This window comes from Sebastes fasciatus, chromosome 7, assembly GCF_043250625.1.
Source record: "Sebastes fasciatus isolate fSebFas1 chromosome 7, fSebFas1.pri, whole genome shotgun sequence".
Taxonomy (NCBI): domain Eukaryota; kingdom Metazoa; phylum Chordata; class Actinopteri; order Perciformes; family Sebastidae; genus Sebastes; species Sebastes fasciatus.
In genome coordinates this window covers 1,400,947-1,423,446 of record NC_133801.1, presented here as the reverse complement: position 1 = coordinate 1,423,446, position 22,500 = coordinate 1,400,947, and the positions used below count along the sequence as shown (strand labels likewise).

Genomic DNA, 22,500 nt, shown 5'->3' with positions numbered 1-22,500 from the left:
TACTACTGCTACTGCTACTGCTACTGCTACTGCAACTGCTACTGCTACAGCTGCTACTGCTACTACTACTGCTACTGCTACTGCTACTGCTACAGCTGCTACTGCTACTACTACTACTACTAATACTACTACTGCTACTGCTACTGCTACTACTACTACTACTACTACTGCTACTACTACTACTACTGCTACAGCTGCTACTGCTGCTACTACTGCTACTGCTACTGCTACTGCTACAGCTGCTACTGCTACTACTACTACTACTAATACTACTACTGCTACTGCTACTGCTACTGCTACTACTACTAATACTACTACAACTACTACTGCTGCTGCAGCTACTGCTACTACTACTAATACTACTACTACTACTACTACTAATACTACTACTACAGCTACTACTACTACAGCTACAGCTACTACTACTACTACTACTACAGCTACAGCTACTACTACTACTACTACTACTACAGCTACAGCTACTACTACTACTAATACTACTACTACTACTGCTACTGCTACTACTACTGCTACTGCTACTGCAACTGCTACAGCTACAGCTGCTACTACTACTGCTACTGCTACTGCAACTGCTACAGCTGCTACTGCTACTACTACTAATACTACTACTGCTACTGCTACTGCAACTGCTACTACTACTGCTACTGCTACTGCAACTGCTACAGCTGCTACTGCTACTACTACTGCTACTGCTACTGCTACTGCTACTACTACTGCTACTGCTACTGCAACTGCTACAGCTGCTACTGCTACTACTACTGCTACTGCTACTGCTACTGCTACTGCAACTGCTACTACTGCTACTGCTACTACTGCTACTGCTGCTACTGCAACTGCTACTGCTACAGCTGCTACTGCTACTACTACTGCTACTGCTACTGCAACTGCTACTACTACAGCTACATCTGCTACTGCTACTGCTGCTACTGCTACTGCTACAGCTACAGCTACTGCTACAGCTGCTACTGCTACTACTGCTACTGCAGCTGCTGCTACTGCAACTGCTACAGCTACAGCTGCTACTGCTGCTGCTACTGCTACTGCTGCTGCTACTGCTACTACTACTACTGCTGCTGCTGCTGCTGCTACTGCTACTACTACTACTGCAACTGCTACTACTGCTACTGCTACTGCAACTGCTACTACTACTACTGCTACTGCTACTGCTACTACTACTACTACTACTACTGCTACTACTGCTACTGCTACTACTACTGCTACTACTACTACTGCTACTACTACTGCTACTGCAACTGCTACTACTACAACTACTACTACTACTACAGGTACTGCTGCTACTACTACTGCTACTGCTACTGCAACTGCTACTACTGCTACTACTGCTACTGCTACTGCTACTACTACTGCTACAGCTGCTACTGCTACTGCTACTGCAACTGCTACTGCTACAGCTGCTACTGCTACTACTACTGCTACTGCAACTGCTACTACTACAACTACTACTGCTACTGCTACTGCAACTGCTACTGCTACAGCTGCTACTGCTACTGCTACTGCAACTGCTACTGCTACAGCTGCTACTGCTACTACTACTGCTACTGCTACTGCTACAGCTGCTACTGCTACTACTACTACTACTAATACTACTACTGCTACTGCTACTGCTACTGCTACTACTACTAATACTACTACTACTACTGCTACTACTACTACTACTGCTACTGCTACTGCTACTACTACTAATACTACTACTGCTACTGCTACTGCTACTGCTACTGCAACTGCTACTGCTACAGCTGCTACTGCTACTACTACTGCTACTGCTACTGCTACTGCTACAGCTGCTACTGCTACTACTACTACTACTAATACTACTACTGCTACTGCTACTGCTACTACTACTACTACTACTACTGCTACTACTACTACTACTGCTACAGCTGCTACTGCTGCTACTACTGCTACTGCTACTGCTACTGCTACAGCTGCTACTGCTACTACTACTACTACTAATACTACTACTGCTACTGCTACTGCTACTGCTACTACTACTAATACTACTACAACTACTACTGCTGCTGCAGCTACTGCTACTACTACTAATACTACTACTACTACTACTACTAATACTACTACTACAGCTACTACTACTACAGCTACAGCTACTACTACTACTACTACTACAGCTACAGCTACTACTACTACTAATACTACTACTACTACTGCTACTACTACTACTACAGCTACTACTACTACAGCTACAGCTACTACTACTACTACTACTACTACAGCTACAGCTACTACTACTACTAATACTACTACTACTACTGCTACTGCTACTACTACTGCTACTGCTACTGCAACTGCTACAGCTACAGCTGCTACTACTACTGCTACTGCTACTGCAACTGCTACAGCTGCTACTGCTACTACTACTAATACTACTACTGCTACTGCTACTGCAACTGCTACTACTACTGCTACTGCTACTGCAACTGCTACAGCTGCTACTGCTACTACTACTGCTACTGCTACTGCTACTGCTACTGCAACTGCTACTACTGCTACTGCTACTACTGCTACTGCTGCTACTGCAACTGCTACTGCTACAGCTGCTACTGCTACTACTACTGCTACTGCTACTGCAACTGCTACTACTACAGCTACATCTGCTACTGCTACTGCTGCTACTGCTACTGCTACTGCTACAGCTACAGCTGCTACTGCTACTGCTACAGCTGCTACTGCTACTACTGCTACTGCAGCTGCTGCTACTGCAACTGCTACAGCTACAGCTGCTACTGCTGCTGCTACTGCTACTGCTGCTGCTACTGCTACTACTACTACTGCTGCTGCTGCTGCTGCTACTGCTACTACTACTACTGCAACTGCTACTACTGCTACTGCTACTGCTACTGCTACTACTGCTACTGCTACTGCTACTGCTACTACTACTACTACTGCTACTGCTACTGCTACTGCTACTACTACTGCTACTACTACTACTGCTACTACTACTGCTACTGCAACTGCTACTACTACAACTACTACTACTACTGCTACTGCAACTGCTACTACTACAACTACTACTACTACTACAGGTACTGCTGCTACTACTACTGCTACTGCTACTGCAACTGCTACTACTGCTACTGCTACTGCTACTACTACTACTACTGCTACTGCTACTGCTACTACTACTGCTACTACTGCTACTACTACTGCTACTGCAACTGCTACTACTACAACTACTACTACTACTGCTACTGCAACTGCTACTACTACAACTACTACTACTACTACAGGTACTGCTGCTACTACTGGTAATACTACTGGTCAGTGATTTTAATACGCTCTCTTGTGATGTTGTTAACTGGCGTCTAAAATACTATTTGCAGCATCTTTTATTAGTAACATTGATCATTTTATTGATCAGCTTCAGATTAACTTAAACAGAAACCAGTACTTCTACTTTATAGCCACCATAATGTCATAAAGATGTATTTACACTGTACACATTTATTCACAGAGGCAGACATATTGAAATTATATTTCACTGTTTATTTGATTTTTAAATAAGTTTTATTTTTATTTATTTTAATATATATATTGTGGGAGAAACCTGAGCACCAGGAGAATCCCCTTACTGAAATATGATTGACTGAAATTTTTTTGAATACTCTAAATTACCTAAAAATATATTTAAAAAATATTTGGAGGTAATTTAGAGTGTCCAGTTAGCCTCATGCATAACTAGGAATTGTGGGAGAAACCTGAGCACCAGGAGAAAACCCTTACTGATATATGATAGATTGAAAAAAATTTGAATACTCTAAATTACCACCAAATATATTTAAAAGTATTTGGGGGTATTTAGAGTGTCCAGTTAGCCTCACGCATAACTAGGAATTGTGGAAGAAACCTGAGCACCAGGAGAAAACCCTTACTAATATATGATAGATTGACATTTTTTTTTAATACTCTAAATTACCTAAAAATATATTAAAAAGATATTTGGAGGTAATTTAGAGTGTCCAGTTAGCCTCATGCATAACTAGGAATTCTGGGGAAACCTGAGCACCAGGAGAAAACCCACGCAGACACAGGGAGAATATACAAACTCCCCACAGCCGGACAGGTGGAGGTGTCTCAGTGAGGCTGCAGTGCTAATCACTAATCACTGAGGAGGGATGTAGGGGTGGAGGGACGGTGATGACGTAGAGGATGAGGGGGAGGTTGAGAGAGGAAGGTAAGGGTGGAGGGAAGACGGGAAGGCGAAGGGGGGAGGAAGAGGGATCTGCTGGTATCCAACCTGAGCTGCAGCCTCCTCTACCTGACTGTTGCCGTCACGCTTCAGGAAGAACCTGCGCATCCAGCGAAAACAACCTTTCTTCTTCTCTTTCTTCTCCACCCCCTCCCGCTCCGTCTCTTCCTTTTTCATCTTCTGTAATGTTGTCTCTCGATCCTCGGTCCTCCTGCGAGAAAAGACTCCTCTCATCTTCTTCTTCATTTTCAGGCAGATGTCCTCCAGGAGCTTCTTCTCAACCTCCATGTGTTGGACTGTGGTCTCCAGGCTCTGTTCTCTGTCCGTCAGGTCCTTGTTGACGTCCTCTAACTGACTGACCTTAGTCTTCCAGATCTGGTCTTTTTCTGTCAGGACCTTTGTGACATTGTCCTCCAGAGCCTTGTATTTGGCCTGCCAGGCGTCCTCTCTCTGTCGGAGTTCATCTGCAGAGCTCAACAGCTCGGTTCTGGTCTCCACGAGCTTTTCATTGAGACTCTTCTTCTCCTGGAAGAGACCAAAGATCACAGCGTCCTTATCGCGCTGCTCCTGCTGGAGATCAAAGATCACAGCGTCCTTATCGCGCTGCTCCTGCTGGAGATCAAGGATCACAGCGTCCTTATCGCGCTGCTCCTGCCGGAGATCAAGGATAACAGCGTCCTTATCGATCTGCTCCTGCTGGAGATCAAAGATCACAGCGTCCTTATCGCGCTGCTCCTGCCGGAGATCAAGGATAACAGCGTCCTTATCGATCTGCTCCTGCTGGAGATCAAGGATCACAGCGTCCTTATCGCGCTGCTCCTGCTGGAGATCAAGGATCACAGCGTCCTTATCGATCTGCTCCTGCTGGAGATCAAGGATCACAGCGTCCTTATCGATCTGCTCCTGCTGGAGATCAAAGATCACAGCGTCCTTATCGCGCTGCTCCTGCTGGAGATCAAAGATCACAGCGTCCTTATCGCGCTGCTCCTGCCGGAGATCAAGGATAACAGCGTCCTTATCGATCTGCTCCTGCTGGAGATCAAGGATCACAGCGTCCTTATCGCGCTGCTCCTGCTGGAGATCAAGGATCACAGCGTCCTTATCGATCTGCTCCTGCTGGAGATCAAGGATCACAGCGTCCTTATCGATCTGCTCCTGCTGGAGATCAAGGATCACAGCGTCCTTATCGATCTGCTCCTGCTGGAGATCAAGGATCACAGCGTCCTTATCGCGCTGCTCCTGCCGGAGATCAAGGATCACAGCGTCCTTATCGCGCTGCTCCTGCCGGAGATCAAGGATTACAGCGTCCTTATCGTGCTGCTCTTTACGGAGACCAAGGATTACAGCGTCCTTATCGATCTGCTCCTGCCGGAGATCAAGGATCACAGCGTCCTTATCGCGCTGCTGTATTGTACTGAATTAACCTGAATGTTAAATTAACCCGAATGTTAAATTAACCTGGATGTTAAATTAACCTGAATGTTAAATTAACCTGGATGTTAAATCAACCTGGATGTTAAATTAACCTGGATGTTAAATTAACCTGGATGTTAAATTAACCTGGATGTTAAATCAGCTTGTCAACAACTGTCTGGTTCACTAATCTTCTCCTATAAGTAAACTTTGAGATTAAAGCCAAACTCAGCATCAAAGCCGATTCCAGAACATCACATTCTCATGACATCACAATGTGATGTCATGAGAATGTGATGTCATGAGACGGTTTAGAATACAGCCTTACCTGTGATGTCATCACATTCTCATGTCATCATGTCATGAGAATGTGATGACATCACAATGTGATGACATGACGGGTAAGGCTGTATTCTAAACCTCATACTATACTAGTAGTACGTACTGATTTGGCCAGAATGTAGCATGTAGTACGCAGTATGGAAATCTACAATATGCCAAAAATACATGGATGTCGTACTGAAAACACTGTTACAGTAAAAGTTACAGTAAGTATTGTAACAGTGTGGTATTAGTACTTTTACTGCAGTAAAGGATCTGAATACTTACTAAATACGGCATCATTGAGGCTCTCAGGATCAATAACACTGACTGGTGATGAGAATATGATGATGTCATCATTATGGTGCTTTTTATAAAGTTATATATAAATATATAATATATATGAATATATACAGTATATGTACTAAAAGCTTCACATTGACTGTATTTACTGTCAGTCACCAGCAGAGGGAGACGGAGAGACACCAGGTCAGCCTCCTACTGGACACTGAGCCTCCATCAGTAGTAATACTACTACTACTACTAATACTAATACTACTACTACTACTACTGATAATACTACTAACACTACTGCTACTGCAGATACTGCTGCTACTACTAATACTTCTATTACTGGTAATACTACTACAGGTAAGTGACCGTGACATCATCATGACGTCATCACTAAAGAGTCCTGTATGACGTCACAGACTACCACAATAAAAGCGGTGACTTCCTTCTACCTCCACGTAGACTCAGATGAAGAAGATCTATCCATTCTGACATTAATAAAATATAAAATGTCGATACATACAGCAGGTCTAAATCATCCTAACATCCTATGAGGTATCTGACGGTGTTGTTTAGTGTTAATAGAACCGGTCGTGCTCCATGTTGGTCATGTGATGACACATTGAGAGCGTCGCTGAATCCAGGAGCTGATTTCTAGATGAAGTGAGCTGCAGATATACGAGGAGGAGCTGAGGAAACACACAGCTGCTCAGACAGAAATACATGCTGCTGTAAATATAACTGAGACTTCACCGTCAAGGTCACACACACACACACACACACACACACACACACACACACACACACACACACACACACACGCTCAGAGAGGTATATTTAGTTGTGTTCTGTTTGTTTTTAGGTTACGAAGCTAAAAATGTTGCTCTCGCTGTGTTGTTCTGTTTCTCTCTGGAAAACATTCAAACTAGAACATCACAGACTCTCTCTGTTCACAGTCGCTCTGAAGTTAATACACCGCAGGATTCATTCTGTAAACGTGCTGGTAACAGCCGATAACAGCCGATAACAGCCGATAACAACCGATAACAGCCGATAACATCCGATAACAGCCGATAACAACCGATAACAGCCGATAACAACCGATAACAGCCGATAACATCCGATAACAGCCGATAACAACCGATAACAGCCGATAACAACCGATAACAGCCGATAACAACCGATAACAACCGATAACAGCCGATAACAACCGATAACAGCCGGTAACAGCCGATAACAACCGATAACAGCCGATAACAACCGATAACAACCGATAACAGCCGATAACAACCGATAACAACCGATAACAGCCGATAACATCCGATAACAGCCGATAACAACCGATAACAGCCGATAACAACCGATAACAACCGATAACAGCCGATAACAACCGATAACAACCGATAACAACCGATAACAGCCGATAACAACCGATAACAACCGATAACAGCCGATAACAGCCGATAACACACTACGATAAGAGACAGAACTACACCAGACGTCCACAGTGTGAGTCTAGAAGTGCACGTGTTATAAAAGGACATCAGTGAAGGTGTGAGACACTGAGATGTTAACACTGATATTTATATACTAACACCAACATGTGACACAACAGGAGAGGAGCAGCGGCTGGGATCAATGCAGATCCACTGTTCTGGTTGCATATGGTTAGAAAAACGATTCACCTCCAGTATGTTATATTTTATGATTTCTAAACAGATGTTTTAACACCAGAATAAATATATCTGCTTCATCTGAGTCTATGTGGAGGTAGATGAACGTTACAGCTTTTATTGTGGTAGTCTGAGTAACGTGACGTCATATCCGTTCCGTATCCGTCAACCAAAACAAACCTCAGAGAGTCTAAAACGTTGGAGGGTCGTTGTGGATACGACCTGCACCCTCCCATGTTAAATCCAGCGTGGTAAACACAACACATCCAGTAAAGGATGGAAACACTTTGGGTTTCACACATTGACAGGAGAAGCAGAGCTACACAGAGCAGAGGCGGTGGAGCCGGCCGTCGCTCTCGTCTCCGTGGTCAAACGGGCCGACGCTACGACTGTAGAGCACCCAGATACTGACAACGGCCCGATGGAGCTGACCATGGATGGATAAAGAGAACGGAGCTGACGGGAGAGCTAGAGACCACCTTGGAGATGTTACAGGAAGTAGACACGTGGGACTACGTCCGCTTTTCAAAATAAGGTGTTAATAAAGGGAACTGTAGATACTAAATACATCTATGGAAATCAGATTGATGGATTATATTCACCAGAAGTATAAAACATTATAAATTAAAAAGTAAATCCCACTAATCTGTGAGGGAAATGTCTTTATTCTTTGTTTTTTTGGGTTGCTGGATAATAAATAGTTCCTGACAATGATCCTAATCTATTTGACTTCAGGACGTCTCTGACTACAGACATGATGAAAATCAAACATTTTTACTGGATTCATTTAGAGATTTTCAAAGTAAAAGTCTGTAGAAGTGGATGATTCATTTGTTCCCTTCATGGTCTAGAGGTAAACAAGATAACAACAATCACAATACATCAGAATAATAAAAAATCCCATACATATTGAAATAGGATATCTATATCTATAGATATAGATATAGATATAGATATATATCATCACAGCCGAGAACTAGATTCAATAGATCGTAATATCTGGCCTTGCTTATGTGTCTCAATATCATGGTGCGTATCGGATGACCTTGGTTGCATCTGCACACACACACACACACACACACACACACACACACACACACACACACACAGTTTAAACTACTCATGTGTATTTGCATGTTTTTGAATATTATTTGATTGTTCTTTTCACTCTTTCTCAACATGAACCCAACCCTGCTGCTGACAATTCATCCTGAATATACAGTATATATACACACTGAATATTCAGTGTATATATATACTGAATACTGGGTATCTGCCATAACACAGTATATAACATGTACAGCTCCCAGTAGATGCCCTCTAAAGGTTCCATGAATACGCTGAGAGTGACGCTGCTTCCACATCTGGTTGCATCGGTGACATCAGGTGATGTAGCAGACCAGATTTAACAACGACCACAGAAAACACACAATAACAAAGACTAAGATAGAGTTATAGTTTTCATGAGGAATGGGAATCAGTCCTTTCCTGTTAGCTGCTAACGTCTGCTCTCCTCCCGGTGAAGTCGTCTCCTAGCGGCGAGGAGAGAGAGACCGTGCGAGGTCTTAGCGCGGTCAACGGCAGCGCTGTAAAGATAAATTGAGGGCGTATAAATCTTTGGATGCCTATAGTAGGGATGTCACGAGAACCGATACTTCGGTACCAAAATTAAAAAAATGTGACGGTACTGGTTTTCTTCGGTACCGAACGGTGCCTGTAATGGTCGTTTGGTACCGGAGCGGAGGTACTGGAGATGTGATTCTTCTGGATCTAATGGAGTCAGTATACGCTTACAAGAGTTCTCATCTACCGTGAAATGAAGGAAGAAGAAGAACGCCGTAACAGCACGGAAAAAAACAACAACACCAGACGTGAAAGATGGCGGCTGCTGCAGCGCTACCTCCGAAAACAAATAGCGAGTCGGGTTTGGAGGTACTCTGCGTACGAGGTGGATATAAGGAGTAATAATAGATTCACATAAACCAGTATGCGGTGCAGTAACGACGCCGTCGTACTTCCAATTTAGCAGCTCACAGACATCAGACATCCAGACATCAGACATCCATCCAGACATCCATCCAGATATCCAGACGTCCAGACATCCATCCAGACATCCATCCAGACATCCATCCAGACATCCAGACATCAGACATCCATCCAGACATCCATCCAGACATCAGACATCCATCCAGACATCAGACATCCATCCAGACATCCATCCAGATATCCAGACGTCCAGACATCCATCCAGACATCCATCCAGATATCCAGACGTCCAGACATCCATCCAGACATCCATCCAGACATCCATCCAGACATCCATCCAGATATCCAGACGTCCAGACATCCATCCAGACATCCATCCAGACATCCATCCAGACATCAGACATCCATCCAGACGTCCAGACATCCATCCAGACATCCATCCAGACGTCCAGACATCCATCCAGACATCCAGACATCCATCCAGACATCAGACATCCATCCAGACATCCATCCAGACGTCCATCCAGACATCCATCCAGACATCCATCCAGACATCCATCCAGACATCCAACCAGACGTCCAGACATCCATCCAGACATCCATCCAGACATCCATCCAGACGTCCAGACATCCATCCAGACATCCATCCAGACGTCCAGACATCCATCCAGACATCCATCCAGACATCAGACATCCATCCAGACATCCATCCAGACGTCCAGACATCCATCCAGACATCCATCCAGACAGACATCCATCCAGACATCCATCCAGACATCCATCCAGACATCCATCCAGACGTCCAGACATCCATCCAGACATCCATCCAGACATCAGACATCCATCCAGACATCCATCCAGACATCCATCCAGACATCCATCCAGACGTCCAGACATCCATCCAGACATCCATCCAGACGTCCAGACATCCATCCAGACATCCATCCAGACATCAGACATCCATCCAGACATCCATCCAGACATCAGACATCCATCCAGACATCCATCCAGACATCCATCCAGACATCCAGACGTCCAGACATCCATCCAGACGTCCAGACATCCATCCAGACATCCATCCAGACATCCATCCAGACATCCAGACATCCAGACATCCATCCAGACGTCCAGACATCCATCCAGACATCCAGACGTCCAGACATCCATCCAGACATCCATCCAGACGTCCAGACATCCATCCAGACATCCAGACATCCATCCAGATGTCCAGACATCCATCCAGACATCCAGACATCCATCCAGACATCCAGACATCCAGACATCCATCCAGACGTCCAGACATCCATCCAGACATCCAGACGTCCAGACATCCATCCAGACGTCCATCCAGACGTCCAGACATCCATCCAGACATCCATCCAGACGTCCAGACATCCATCCAGACATCCATCCAGACGTCCAGACATCCATCCAGACATCCAGACATCCATCCAGACATCCATCCAGACGTCCAGACATCCATCCAGACATCCATCCAGACATCCAGACGTCCATCCAGACGTCCAGACATCCATCCAGACATCCATCCAGACGTCCAGACATCCATCCAGACATCCATCCAGACATCCAGACGTCCATCCAGACGTCCAGACATCCATCCAGACATCCAGACATCCATCCAGACATCCATCCAGACGTCCAGACATCCATCCAGACGTCCAGACATCCATCCAGACATCCATCCAGACGTCCAGACATCCATCCAGACGTCCAGACGATGTGGTTGGTTTTAAACACTTGAAGGCTTCATGCCTCTGTTCTGTTTTAATATGTTAACAGACATTTCTTTTTACATGTAGAGGTGTTAACGCACTTTTGGGACAAAGATGAATTAAACCACCTGTTTCCTACTTCCTGTCCTCACCATCACTGACCAGCAACCACTACAACACGGTGCTGCTGGTAGTTCTTCTTCTACTACAGTAATTAGAGTTCAGAGTCAGGCGTCCACTCACCCTGCTGGCTGCTCTCTCTGTGAGTGCTGCCCTCCTCCTCGTCTGCCTCCTCTGCCTTACTGTCACCGGACAGCAGGCGACGAAACGGGCCGCAGTAACGGGTCATGGTGCAGAAACCCGACTCGGCTCAGAGAGACGGACCGATCCGGACTAAAGGAGTCCAGAACACCAACCGGAGCCTCAGTCACTGACACCTTTAAACACACTCCGACAACTCACTACTGTCTGTCTGCCACCACGCCTCACTGTGACGACACACTGACAGACACCTGAACTCACCACGGACACTCTACTGTCCTGCTGTTACTACAGACACCTGAACTCACCACAGACACTCTACTGTCCTGCTGTTACTACAGACACCTGAACTCACCACAGACACTCTACTGTCCTGCTGTTACTACAGACACCTGAACTCACCACTGTGTTCAGGTCCAGGTCCAGGTCTGTGTTCAGGTCTGGAGTGGTGCTCTGGGTCCAGGTCTGTGTTCAGGTCTGTGTTCAGGTCTGTGTTCAGGTCCAGGTCCAGGTCTGTGTTCAGGTCTGGAGTGGTGCTCTGGGTCCAGGTCTGTGTTCAGGTCTGGGTCCAGGTCTGTGTTCAGGTCTGGGTCCAGGTCTGGGTCCAGGTCTGGGTCCAGGTCTGTGTTCAGGTCTGGGTCCAGGTCCAGGTCTGGGTTCAGGTCTGGGTCCAGGTCTGTGTTCAGGTCTGTGTTCAGGTCCAGGTCCAGGTCTGTGTTCAGGTCTGGAGTGGTGCTCTGGGTCCAGGTCTGTGTTCAGGTCTGGGTCCAGGTCTGTGTTCAGGTCTGGGTCCAGGTCTGGGTCCAGGTCTGTGTTCAGGTCTGGGTCCAGGTCTGTGTTCAGGTCTGGGTCCAGGTCCAGGTCTGGGTTCAGGTCTGGAGTGGTGCTCTGGGTCCAGGTCTGTGATCAGGTCTGGGTCCAGGTCCCGGTCTGTGTTCAGGTCTGTGTCCAGGTCTGTGTTCAGGTCTGGAGTGGTGCTCTGGGTCCAGGTCTGTGTTCAGGTCTGGGTCCAGGTCCCGGTCTGTGTTCAGGTCTGGGTCCAGGTCCAGGTCTGGGTTCAGGTCTGGAGTGGTGCTCTGGGTCCCGGTCTGTGTTCAGGTCTGGGTTCAGGTCTGGAGTGGTGCTCTGGGTCCAGGTCCAGGTCTGGGTTCAGGTCTGGAGTGGTGCTCTGGGTCCAGGTCCAGGTCTGGGTTCAGGTCTGGAGTGGTGCTCTGGGTCCAGGTCTGTGATCAGGTCTGGGTCCAGGTCCAGGTCTGAGGGGTCATGTGACCCTGCAGTCAGACCAGAGGAGTTATTCTGAGTGTCAACAGGACTATTTAGATCAGTACGCTCTCTAATCCCTGCAGCTTGACTGCTAAGGTGTTTCCTTTAAAGGGCTCTCTAATCCCTGCAGCTTGACTGCTAAGGTGTTTCCTTTAAAGGGCTCTCTAATCCCTGCAGCTTGACTGCTAAGGTGTTTCCTTTAAAGGGCTCTCTAATCCCTGCAGCTTGACTGCTAAGGTGTTTTCTTTAAAGGGCTCTCTAATCCCTGCAGCTTGATTGCTAAGGTGTTTTCTTTAAAGGGCGAGTACCACAGAAACAGAACTAGGAGTAGAACCGATGTTCCCGTTCAGATCAACGTAGCAGGACGGTCAGAGCGACGGACATTTTTATGTGAACCGTTGCCATAGCTACAGTTGAAGCGGGCTGACTTCCGTATAAACTGAAACCTGAACTAAGTTCAGCGGTAGCGACTACAGCGAGCAGCGTAGCGGTAGCATTACGAAGCACAGAGAGTGTCCCAGCAGCACGAAGCATTTCAATAATGGAAGAGAATACTATAACACATTAGAATAAAGGATGCTGAGATTTGGTATATTTTGTGTCCGTCTTGCCTCTCAGAGAGGAAGAGGAAGAGGAGCAGCCTCCTCTTCCTCCTCTTCCTCCTCTGGTCCAGTCACTGAGGTAATGAACCCCTGACGGCTCTAATGCTGCTAAAGTGATGATGAATATTTCAGAGATTCAAATCGATACCTGAGTTACTGCACTAATGTACATTAATACTGAGCAGCTTCTTGTGTTCTCAGGGTTCTTCAGCCTGAAACTGAAGTACTGAGTTACTGCACATGTGTTTAGGTAACACCTCATTTTACAGGTGATAATCAGTAAGTTACGTCTTTGAGATTTATTTGGAATTACTGACAAATGAGCCCGATACTACCTCTAGATGTATGTAAATGTAACCTGGTAGCTGATGTCATGATTCAGTTATTATGCTAATTATCATCTATTTATCAGCTGACATGGAAATGTATTAAATAAATGAACAGCTATTGGGGAAATAGAGGAATATCATTATTGAATCATGTTCATAATAAAGTAAGTTTAGATAGTAAATATTGGGGTAATTGGGCAGTAATTCCAAATAAATTTCTAATAGGTAACTTGCTAATTATCACCTCTAAAGTCAAGTAATTCCTGTATTTCTTGTTAAATACTGTGATTCTATATAAGTAAAAAAATATATATATTACAGCCACAAGCGGCAGTTTGCGGTTTCAAGCTTTTTTCGCTCAAAGCAAACACACACACACACACACACTGGTAAATACACGAGAATCATGAAATCAGCGTGAAGTCCAGAAACAATGATTTCTATTTGTGCTGTGTTCAAGTATTTCCCATCACTGCTGGGAGACAAACAAAAACCAAGATGGTGACGAACAAAAATGATATGTATATTGACACGCCGCCCCCGGTCCGTCCAAAAGTAACGCTAGAGCGGTTCCCCGTGCCTCGATCTCCGATGGCGAGGGGCGCTGACCAAGCGGCGGTATTTGAGTGCGAATGTGTTGTCGGTGTTGTGGGAAACTCACCGTAGAAATTGACTGATGGTCATGAACAAGCAGGTCAGAGGCTTCGGGTCAGGACTCTTACTTTGGCGGGGACACCCCTCACGTTGTTACGTTCACTGAATGCAGCACAGTAGACATCAGCTGTGATCTGTGTGTACCAGCTGTTGTTATTTTTTCCTTTTTATGTCGTATTTATTCATGAAAATCTCTTATTATATGATGAAACTCCAACTCACCTCCTGTGTAGTTGGAGGTGACGCCGGGGCTGATGGGAGTTTTAATGCAGCGCTGCAGCACTCAGACATCCGTCCTGTTCATCTGCTGCCTGCTGCAGACACACCACCGCATTACATCAGTGTGCGTGTGTGCGTGTGCGTGTGTGCGTGTGTGTCATAAATAATTGAGAGGTCTGCTAACTCTCTCTCTCTCTCCCTCCCTCATTCTCTCCTCCTCTCTCGCCCCTTCACACGGTCTCCATGGCGATGCTCTTAAAGGACCAGGCCTCGTGTTTTGGCAGACTGTCCGGGTCGTCATCACAGATTGTGAGAGTATAAACATCATCCATCACTGCGTCCGTTAGCGACATGCTAACACTTTAGCATCGACTGAGTGACTCCATGCTGACAGTAACACCCTGATGACATCATGATGTGTTATATGAAATAATAGAAACTAGGGCCGTCAATGTTAACGTGATAATAACGCAAACTTGTTTTAACGCCACTAATTTCTTTAACGCATACACAACGCACACAACTTGCGATTTTTATTTAACCTCTTAAAAGTCCGACAAGTCGCCGATATTTCAGAAGCTGTAGTTAAAGCAAGAGGGAAGATAATGGTCTCCATCTTGGTTTTTGGGCGTCTCCATCTTGGTTTCTGGCTGTCTCCATCTTGGTTTTTGGGCGTCTCCATCTTGGTTTTTGGTCGTCTCCATCTTGGTTTTTGGTCGTCTCCATCTTGGTTTTTAGTCGTCTCCATCTTGGTTTTTAGTCGTCTCCATCTTGGTTTTTGGGCGTCTCCATCTTGGTTTTTAGTCGTCTCCATCTTGGTTTTTAGTCGTCTCCATCTTGGTTTTTAGTCGTCTCCATCTTGGTTTTTAGTCGTCTCCATCTTGGTTTTTGGTCGTCTCCATCTTGGTTTTTAGTCGTCTCCATCTTGGTTTTTAGTCGTCTCCATCTTGGTTTTTGTCCGTCTCCATCTTGGTTTTTAGTCGTCTCCATCTTGGTTTTTGTCCGTCTCCATCTTGGTTTTTAGTCGTCTCCATCTTGGTTTTTAGTCGTCTCCATCTTGGTTTTTGGGCGTCTCCATCTTGGTTTTTGGGCGTCTCCATCTTGGTTTTTGGGCGTCTCCATCTTGGTTTTTGGGCGTCTCCATCTTGGTTTCTGGCTTCTTTATTTATTATTTATTATTTACAATAAACGTCGTCAGATGTCAATGTTTATGTTAATTTGTCCAGATATTCAGTTTGCTGTGATAGAAAGCTGCTGAGCTTTATGTTTTTATGTGATGCTAGGACTGACCTTTCAGCTCGACGTGTTTTAAAACTAGAAGCAGCTTAACTCACATGAAAGGGTTAACTGTAGTTCTCATCCCTCCCTTTGTTACTGCGCCTTTAAATAGACATGATGTCATCAGATGGTCGATGATGTCACTGAACCAATCGATCACAGATACATAAACATGATAGATTATGTTTTTATTAATCAGGTGAATGTTATACCGAGGAGCTGCTGGGAACGCTGGAGACCAGAGAAACCAGTACGGAGAACAAACAGGCCATTAAACAGGGAGGGGCACGCACACACACACACACACACACACACACACACACACACTCTCATCAGCCTGTCTGTGCTGAGCTCAGCATCTCCTGCTGTTTGTGTTCAGCTCACGGTGGAGGAGGGGAGTCAGAAACACTCTTACCGTCAATCTACTGCATGTGATGATCATAAAGTGGGCATGTCTGTAAAGGGGAGACTCGTTGGTACCCATAGAACCCATAGAACCCATAGAGCCCATAGAACCCATAGAGCCCATAGAACCCATAGAACCCATAGAACCCATAGAACCCATAACATTCACTGATCCAGAGGTCAGAGGTCAAGGGACCTCTTTGAAACGGAGGAGGGAGGTTTAAGACTGGATCTGTACACCCCTCACTTTACCAGGTTTACCCTCCTAATAAATGGACCTGAACCTGCTGCGGTCCGAGCCCGGCTTCATGCTGCAACGCTTCATGTATTCGTGTTCCGGTGCACGCAGAAGACACCGTGTGTATTCCACCCAGATCTGATCCGTACGTGGTTAGCACCGAGCACTGAGGTTAGCACAACAAGCCGACTATCAGGGATTTGTTCAACACAATACGGTTGCAGTTCATTTATAAACAGAATCTATGAGAAAATAAAGAAATGTGATTTCTGTTATTCATTTAATAAATCTTTCTCTTAAAAAACAACACAAAGAACCGTTACAGTACCGGCTCACTAAGCAGCATCGGTAAGAGTAGTAGTACTGTTAGAATCTTAACGATACCCATCCCTTGGGTTTACCTCCACCCTCACCCCACCTTCTCCCTTCTGGTTGCAGAAAACCAAGATGGCGACGCCCAAAAACCAAGATGGTGACAGACAAAATGAGGAATGCGAGGCTTCAAAACGGCGGTCCACAAACCGTCACAGTGACTGGTCACAACACCAGACAGACGACTGTCTGAACCGCCTTTAACATTTATCATATAATCAATCACCACATGCAAGAGATCATGTGTTATTATGGCACACACGCACACACACACACACACACACACACACACACACGCGCGCACACGCACACACACACACGCGCACACACACACACACACGCGCACACACACACACACACGCGCACACACACGCGCACACACACACACACACGCGCACACACACACACGCGCGCACACACACGCACACGCGCACACACACACACATACACACACACGCACGCGCACACACACACACACACACACACACACACACACACACACACACAGGTACAGACAGTGTTTGGGTGTTTCTCAGCTGATCAGCAGAAACAAACAAATCGACAAGAAACACACACCTCCTCTGGGACACTGTGTGTGTGTGTGTGTGTGTGTGTGTGTGTGTGTGTGTGCTCAGTGAGTGTCTCAGGTTTCTGTCACTACAGACCTGAACGGTGTGGATCTGATCCCAGAATCAATACAACACGCTGATCAGTCTGTAAATAATCACACACTACTACTGATCCCTGAAGACCCGCCTCCTGTCAATCACACACTACTGGTCTCATGTACAACAACAGAACTACGTAATGTTACAATGAACCGCTGACCCTTGAAAGAGCAACAGCCAATGAGGTAACTGCAGCACTCGGCCGACTCATGGTGAGACTTCCTGTCAGTGAGTCCTCTGCGGCGTCCATCTCTTCCTTTAACAGAGTTTAAACCTGTTGAACATGTCCTTTAACGGCGAGGTGGGCAGCAGACTCTGAGCTGACTCACTGCTCTACAGGAGCATCATCACTGAGGACAGGAAGCTGCAGCAAGAGAATAGAGATTCATATAGAATAAAGGCCTTCCTTCATGAGTCTCTGATCTGAGAACAAGGGAAGAAGAAAACACTGGAATCTGATTGTTGAAACCACATCTGAGAAAACATCTGGAATCTGTCCTCCTAGTAACCATGGTGACGTGTTCAGTGGAGGCACGTTAGCTAACGCTGGCTAGCAAGTATTGTTGTCTTGTTTTTTTTAATGGCTGAATATAATCTAGTTCCTCTCAACATGTGCCGTCACTCTCTCTCCAGGACCACCAGGATCACTCTCTCTCCAGGACCACCAGGGAGTTGACCAAGTTCACATGAACCAACGGGACCAGATTAGACCACCGATGTCCCTAGTTAACTCTCCTTCAGTAAAGTCAGTCACTGCTAGCGTTAGCCTCCAGCTAATGTTAGCCCACTGCTAGCGTTAGCCTCCAGCTAATGTTAGCCCACTGCTAGCGTTAGCCTCCAGCTAATGTTAGCCCACTGCTAGCGTTAGCCTCCAGCTAATGTTAGCCCACTGCTAGCGTTAGCCTCCAGCTAATGTTAGCCCACTGCTAGCGTTAGCCTCCAGCAAATGTTAGCCCACTGCTAGCGTTAGCCTCCAGCTAATGTTAGCCCACTGCTAGTGTTAGCCTCCAGCTAATGTTAGCCCACTGCTAGTGTTAGCCTCCAGCTAATGTTAGCCCACTGCTAGTGTTAGCCTCCAGCTAATGTTAGCCGACTGCTAGTGTTAGCCTCCAGCTAATGTTAGCCCACTGCTAGCGTTAGCCTCCAGCTAATGTTAGCCCACTGCTAGCGTTAGCCTCCAGCGAATGTTAGCCCACTGCTAGCGTTAGCCTCCAGCGAATGTTAGCCCACTGCTAGCGTTAGCCTCCAGCTAATGTTAGCCCACTGCTAGTGTTAGCCTCCAGCTAATGTTAGCCCACTGCTAGCTTTAGCCTCCAGCTAATGTTAGCCCACTGCTAGCGTTAGCCTCCAGCTAATGTTAGCCCACTGCTAGCTTTAGCCTCCAGCTAATGTTAGCCCACTGCTAGCTTTAGCCTCCAGCTAATGTTAGCCCACTGCTAGCTTTAGCCTCCAGCTAATGCTAGCCCACTGCTAGTGTTAGTTAGCCTCCAGCTAATGCTAGCCCACTGCTAGAGACGCAGATATGTGACTGAGTGAGCTGATTCATGAAGAACTACAGTTCCCAGAATGCATCATTCTGTATGGACCTCTCTTTAGGACACAATCACATACACACATAAAAACACTGTCTCTCCACTGTCCTACTCCTGTCTGTCTCTGTCCTCCTGTCTGTCCTTACGCCCATGTATGTCTCATGTCTGTCTCTATACACTCTTACCTGTCTGCCTGTCCTCCTGTCTCTCTCTCAGGCCTCATATCTGTCTCTCTATGTCCTTCTGTCTGTCTTTCAACTAACCTGTCTTTCTCTCAGTCCTATGAACATTACCATCCAGTCTGCCCTCCTGTCTCTCTGTCTTCTTACCTGTCTGTCTCACCCTCAGCCTTCATGTCCCCCTGCTGCTTTATTGTGTCTAGTCACCCTCTGAGCAGGTAGACAGGTAGTCCGCTGTCTGTCTTTCTGTCCCATTATCTGTCTCTCTCTCTTACCAGTCTGACTGCTCTCCCGTCTCTCCTTTGGTCGTCATATCTGTCTCTCTGTCCTGTTATCTGTCCCTCCTGTCCACGTCTTTTGTCAGTCTCACCGCCTCGTTTGTCTCTTTACGTGTTCACCTGTCTGTCTGCAACATCCTGTCTTTCTATCTGTCCGTCTCAACACTTGTCTCTCTCTCTTAAGCCTCCTGTCTCTTCCACATCCCATCTGTCTGTCCTCCTGTCTGTCTCTCTGTCCTTTGACCAGTTATAAACTTTCCTGTCTCTCTGTCAGACCTCACGTCTGTCTCACAGCCTCCCAACTGTCTCTCAGTCCTGTTGTCTGTCCCTATCTTCCTGTCCAAGTGTCATATCAGCTGTCTGTCTCTTAACAGACTGTCTGTCCTCCTGTCTGTCTCTCTAGCCTCAAATCCGTCTCTCTGTCCTCCTGTCTGTCTCTCCACCCTCCTATCCGTCTCTCTCTCCTGTTATCTGTCCCTCCTGTCCAGGTCTTTTGTCAGCCTCACCGCCTCACTTTGTCTATATACCATTGACCTGTCTGCCTGCAACATCCTGTCTTTCTTCCTGTCCTGCTATCTGTCCGTCTCACCACCTGTCTCTCTCTCCGGTCTCCAGATCCCGTCTGTCTGTCGCTCTGTCCTTTTGACCATTTCTAAACTTTCCTGTCTGTCTCTACTCTAGTCTACCTGCCATCCTGTCTCTCTGTCAGACCTCCTGTCTGTCTCTCTGTCCTGTTTTCTGTCCCTCCTGTCTGTCTCTCTGTCCTGTTATCTGTCAATCCTGTCTGTCTCTCTACCCTCATATCTGTCTCTCTGTCCTGTTTTCTGTTCCTCCTGTCCCCGTCTTTTGTCAGTCTCGCCACCTCGTTTTGTCTCTTTATGTTTTCACCCGTCTCCCTGTAACATCCTGTCTTTCTATCTGTCCGTCTCACCACCTGTCTCTCTCTCTCTCTCTCTTAAGCTTCCTGTCTCTCTGCACCTCATCTATCTCACAACGTCCCTGCTGTCTCTCAGTCCTGTTATATGTCCTTGTCTCCCCGTCCAAGTGTCATGTCAGTTTTTTCACCAAGCTGGCTGTCTCTTAACTGTCTCTCTGTCCTGTTATCTGTCCCTCCTGTCTGTCTCTCTACCCTCTTATCTGTCTCTCCACCCTCCTGTCTGTCTCTCTGTCCTGTTATCTGTCCCGCCTGTCTGTCTGTCTCTCTACCCTCCTGTCTGTCTTTCTACCCTCTTATCTGTCTCTCTGTCCTGTGATCTGTCCCTCCTGTCTGTCTCTCTGTCCTGTGATCTGTCCCTCCTGTCTGTCTCTCTGTCCTGTTATCTGTCCCTCCTGTCTGTCTCTCTGTCCTGTTATCTGTCCCTCCTGTCAATGTCTTTTGTCAATCTCACCGCCTCGTTTTGTCTCTTTATGTTTTAATCTGTCTTCCTGCCTGTCCGTCTCACCACCTCTCTCCCTGTCTCTCTCTGTCTCTCTGTCTCTGTCTGTCTGTCTCTCTGTCTCTGTCTCAGTGTCTCTCTGTCTCTGTGTTTTGCTGCATCAGGCGTCTCTCAGTGTTTGCTTGAAAACAACCTGCACCCATCCCATAATAACCACACCTAGCAGCTCCATCTGCAGCTGCAGCTGCATTCAGGATGAGAGCAGCAGGCAGGATACCGCAGTCCACTACCCGACATGCACCTCTCCTTCTCTCCATCCCTCCATCCACCCATCCATCCACCTCTCTCTCTCCATCCACCTCCATCTACCCCTCCATCCTCCCTCCCTCCAGCCCGTCTCCACCCTCCGTCCCCCGGCCCCGCTCGGTCCCCGGTCGGTCCTACCTAACGGTGCCTTCTCTTTGCCCTCCATATCCCGCTGCTGCTGCTGCTGCTGCTGCTCGTCCTGGATCCAGTCAACAAGCGTCTCGAGCCGGAGAGAAGATCTGATCTGATCTGATCTGATCGGCTGAGAGAGATCGATACCGGCGGGAGAGAGGAGGAAGAGGAGGAAGAGGAGGAGGAGCAGTGTGTTTGTCTCTCAGCTGCTTCCTGCTGACGATTCTTCTGCTCTGCTTTTCTCCCTCCTGCGACGTTGAAGCTCTCTTTCTCTCTCTTTCTCCCTCTCTCTCTCTCTCTCTCTCTCTCTTTTCTCCCTCTCTCTCTCTTTCTCCCTCTCTCTCTTTCTCCCTCTCTCTCTCTCTCTCTCTCTTTCACCCTCTCTCTCTCTTTCTCTCCCTCTCTCTCTCTCTCTCTCTCTCTCTCTTTCACCCTCTCTCTCTCTTTCTCCCTCTCTCTCTCTCTCTCTCTCTCTCTTTCACCCTCTCTCTCTCTTTCTCCCTCTCCCTCTCTCTCTCTCTCTCTCTCTCTCTCTTTCTCCCTCTCTCTCTTTCTCCCTCTCTCTCTCTCTCTCTCTCTCTCTTTCACCCTCTCTCTCTCTTTCTCCCTCTCTCTCTCTCTCTCTCTCTCTCTCTTTCTCCCTCTCTCTCTCTTTCTCCCTCTCTCTCTTTCTCCCTCTCTCTCTCTCTCTCTCTCTCTTCACCCTCTCTCTCTCTTTCTCCCTCTCTCTCCTCTCTCTCTCTCT

At 46.7% G+C, this 22,500-nt stretch overlaps 1 protein-coding gene across 4 annotated transcripts in view; it reads right to left on the bottom strand.

Annotated features, from left to right (window-relative positions):
* The window catches only part of LOC141771049 (fibroblast growth factor 12-like), a 63,492-nt gene extending 41,434 nt beyond the window's left edge, over nucleotides 1-22,058 (bottom strand). Inside the window, exon 1 of one of the 4 annotated variants that reach the window (XM_074640958.1) lies at nucleotides 21,762-22,058. In XM_074640958.1, the coding sequence (XP_074497059.1) occupies nucleotides 21,762-21,789 (28 nt within the window). In that variant the 5' untranslated portion in view covers nucleotides 21,790-22,058. Of the gene's footprint in view, nucleotides 1-11,906; nucleotides 12,132-14,994; nucleotides 15,105-21,761 lie in introns of those variants that run through there. The other 3 variants (XM_074640955.1, XM_074640957.1, XM_074640954.1) reach the window with 3 other exon arrangements.
* Between the last annotated feature and the right edge of the window lie 442 nt (nucleotides 22,059-22,500).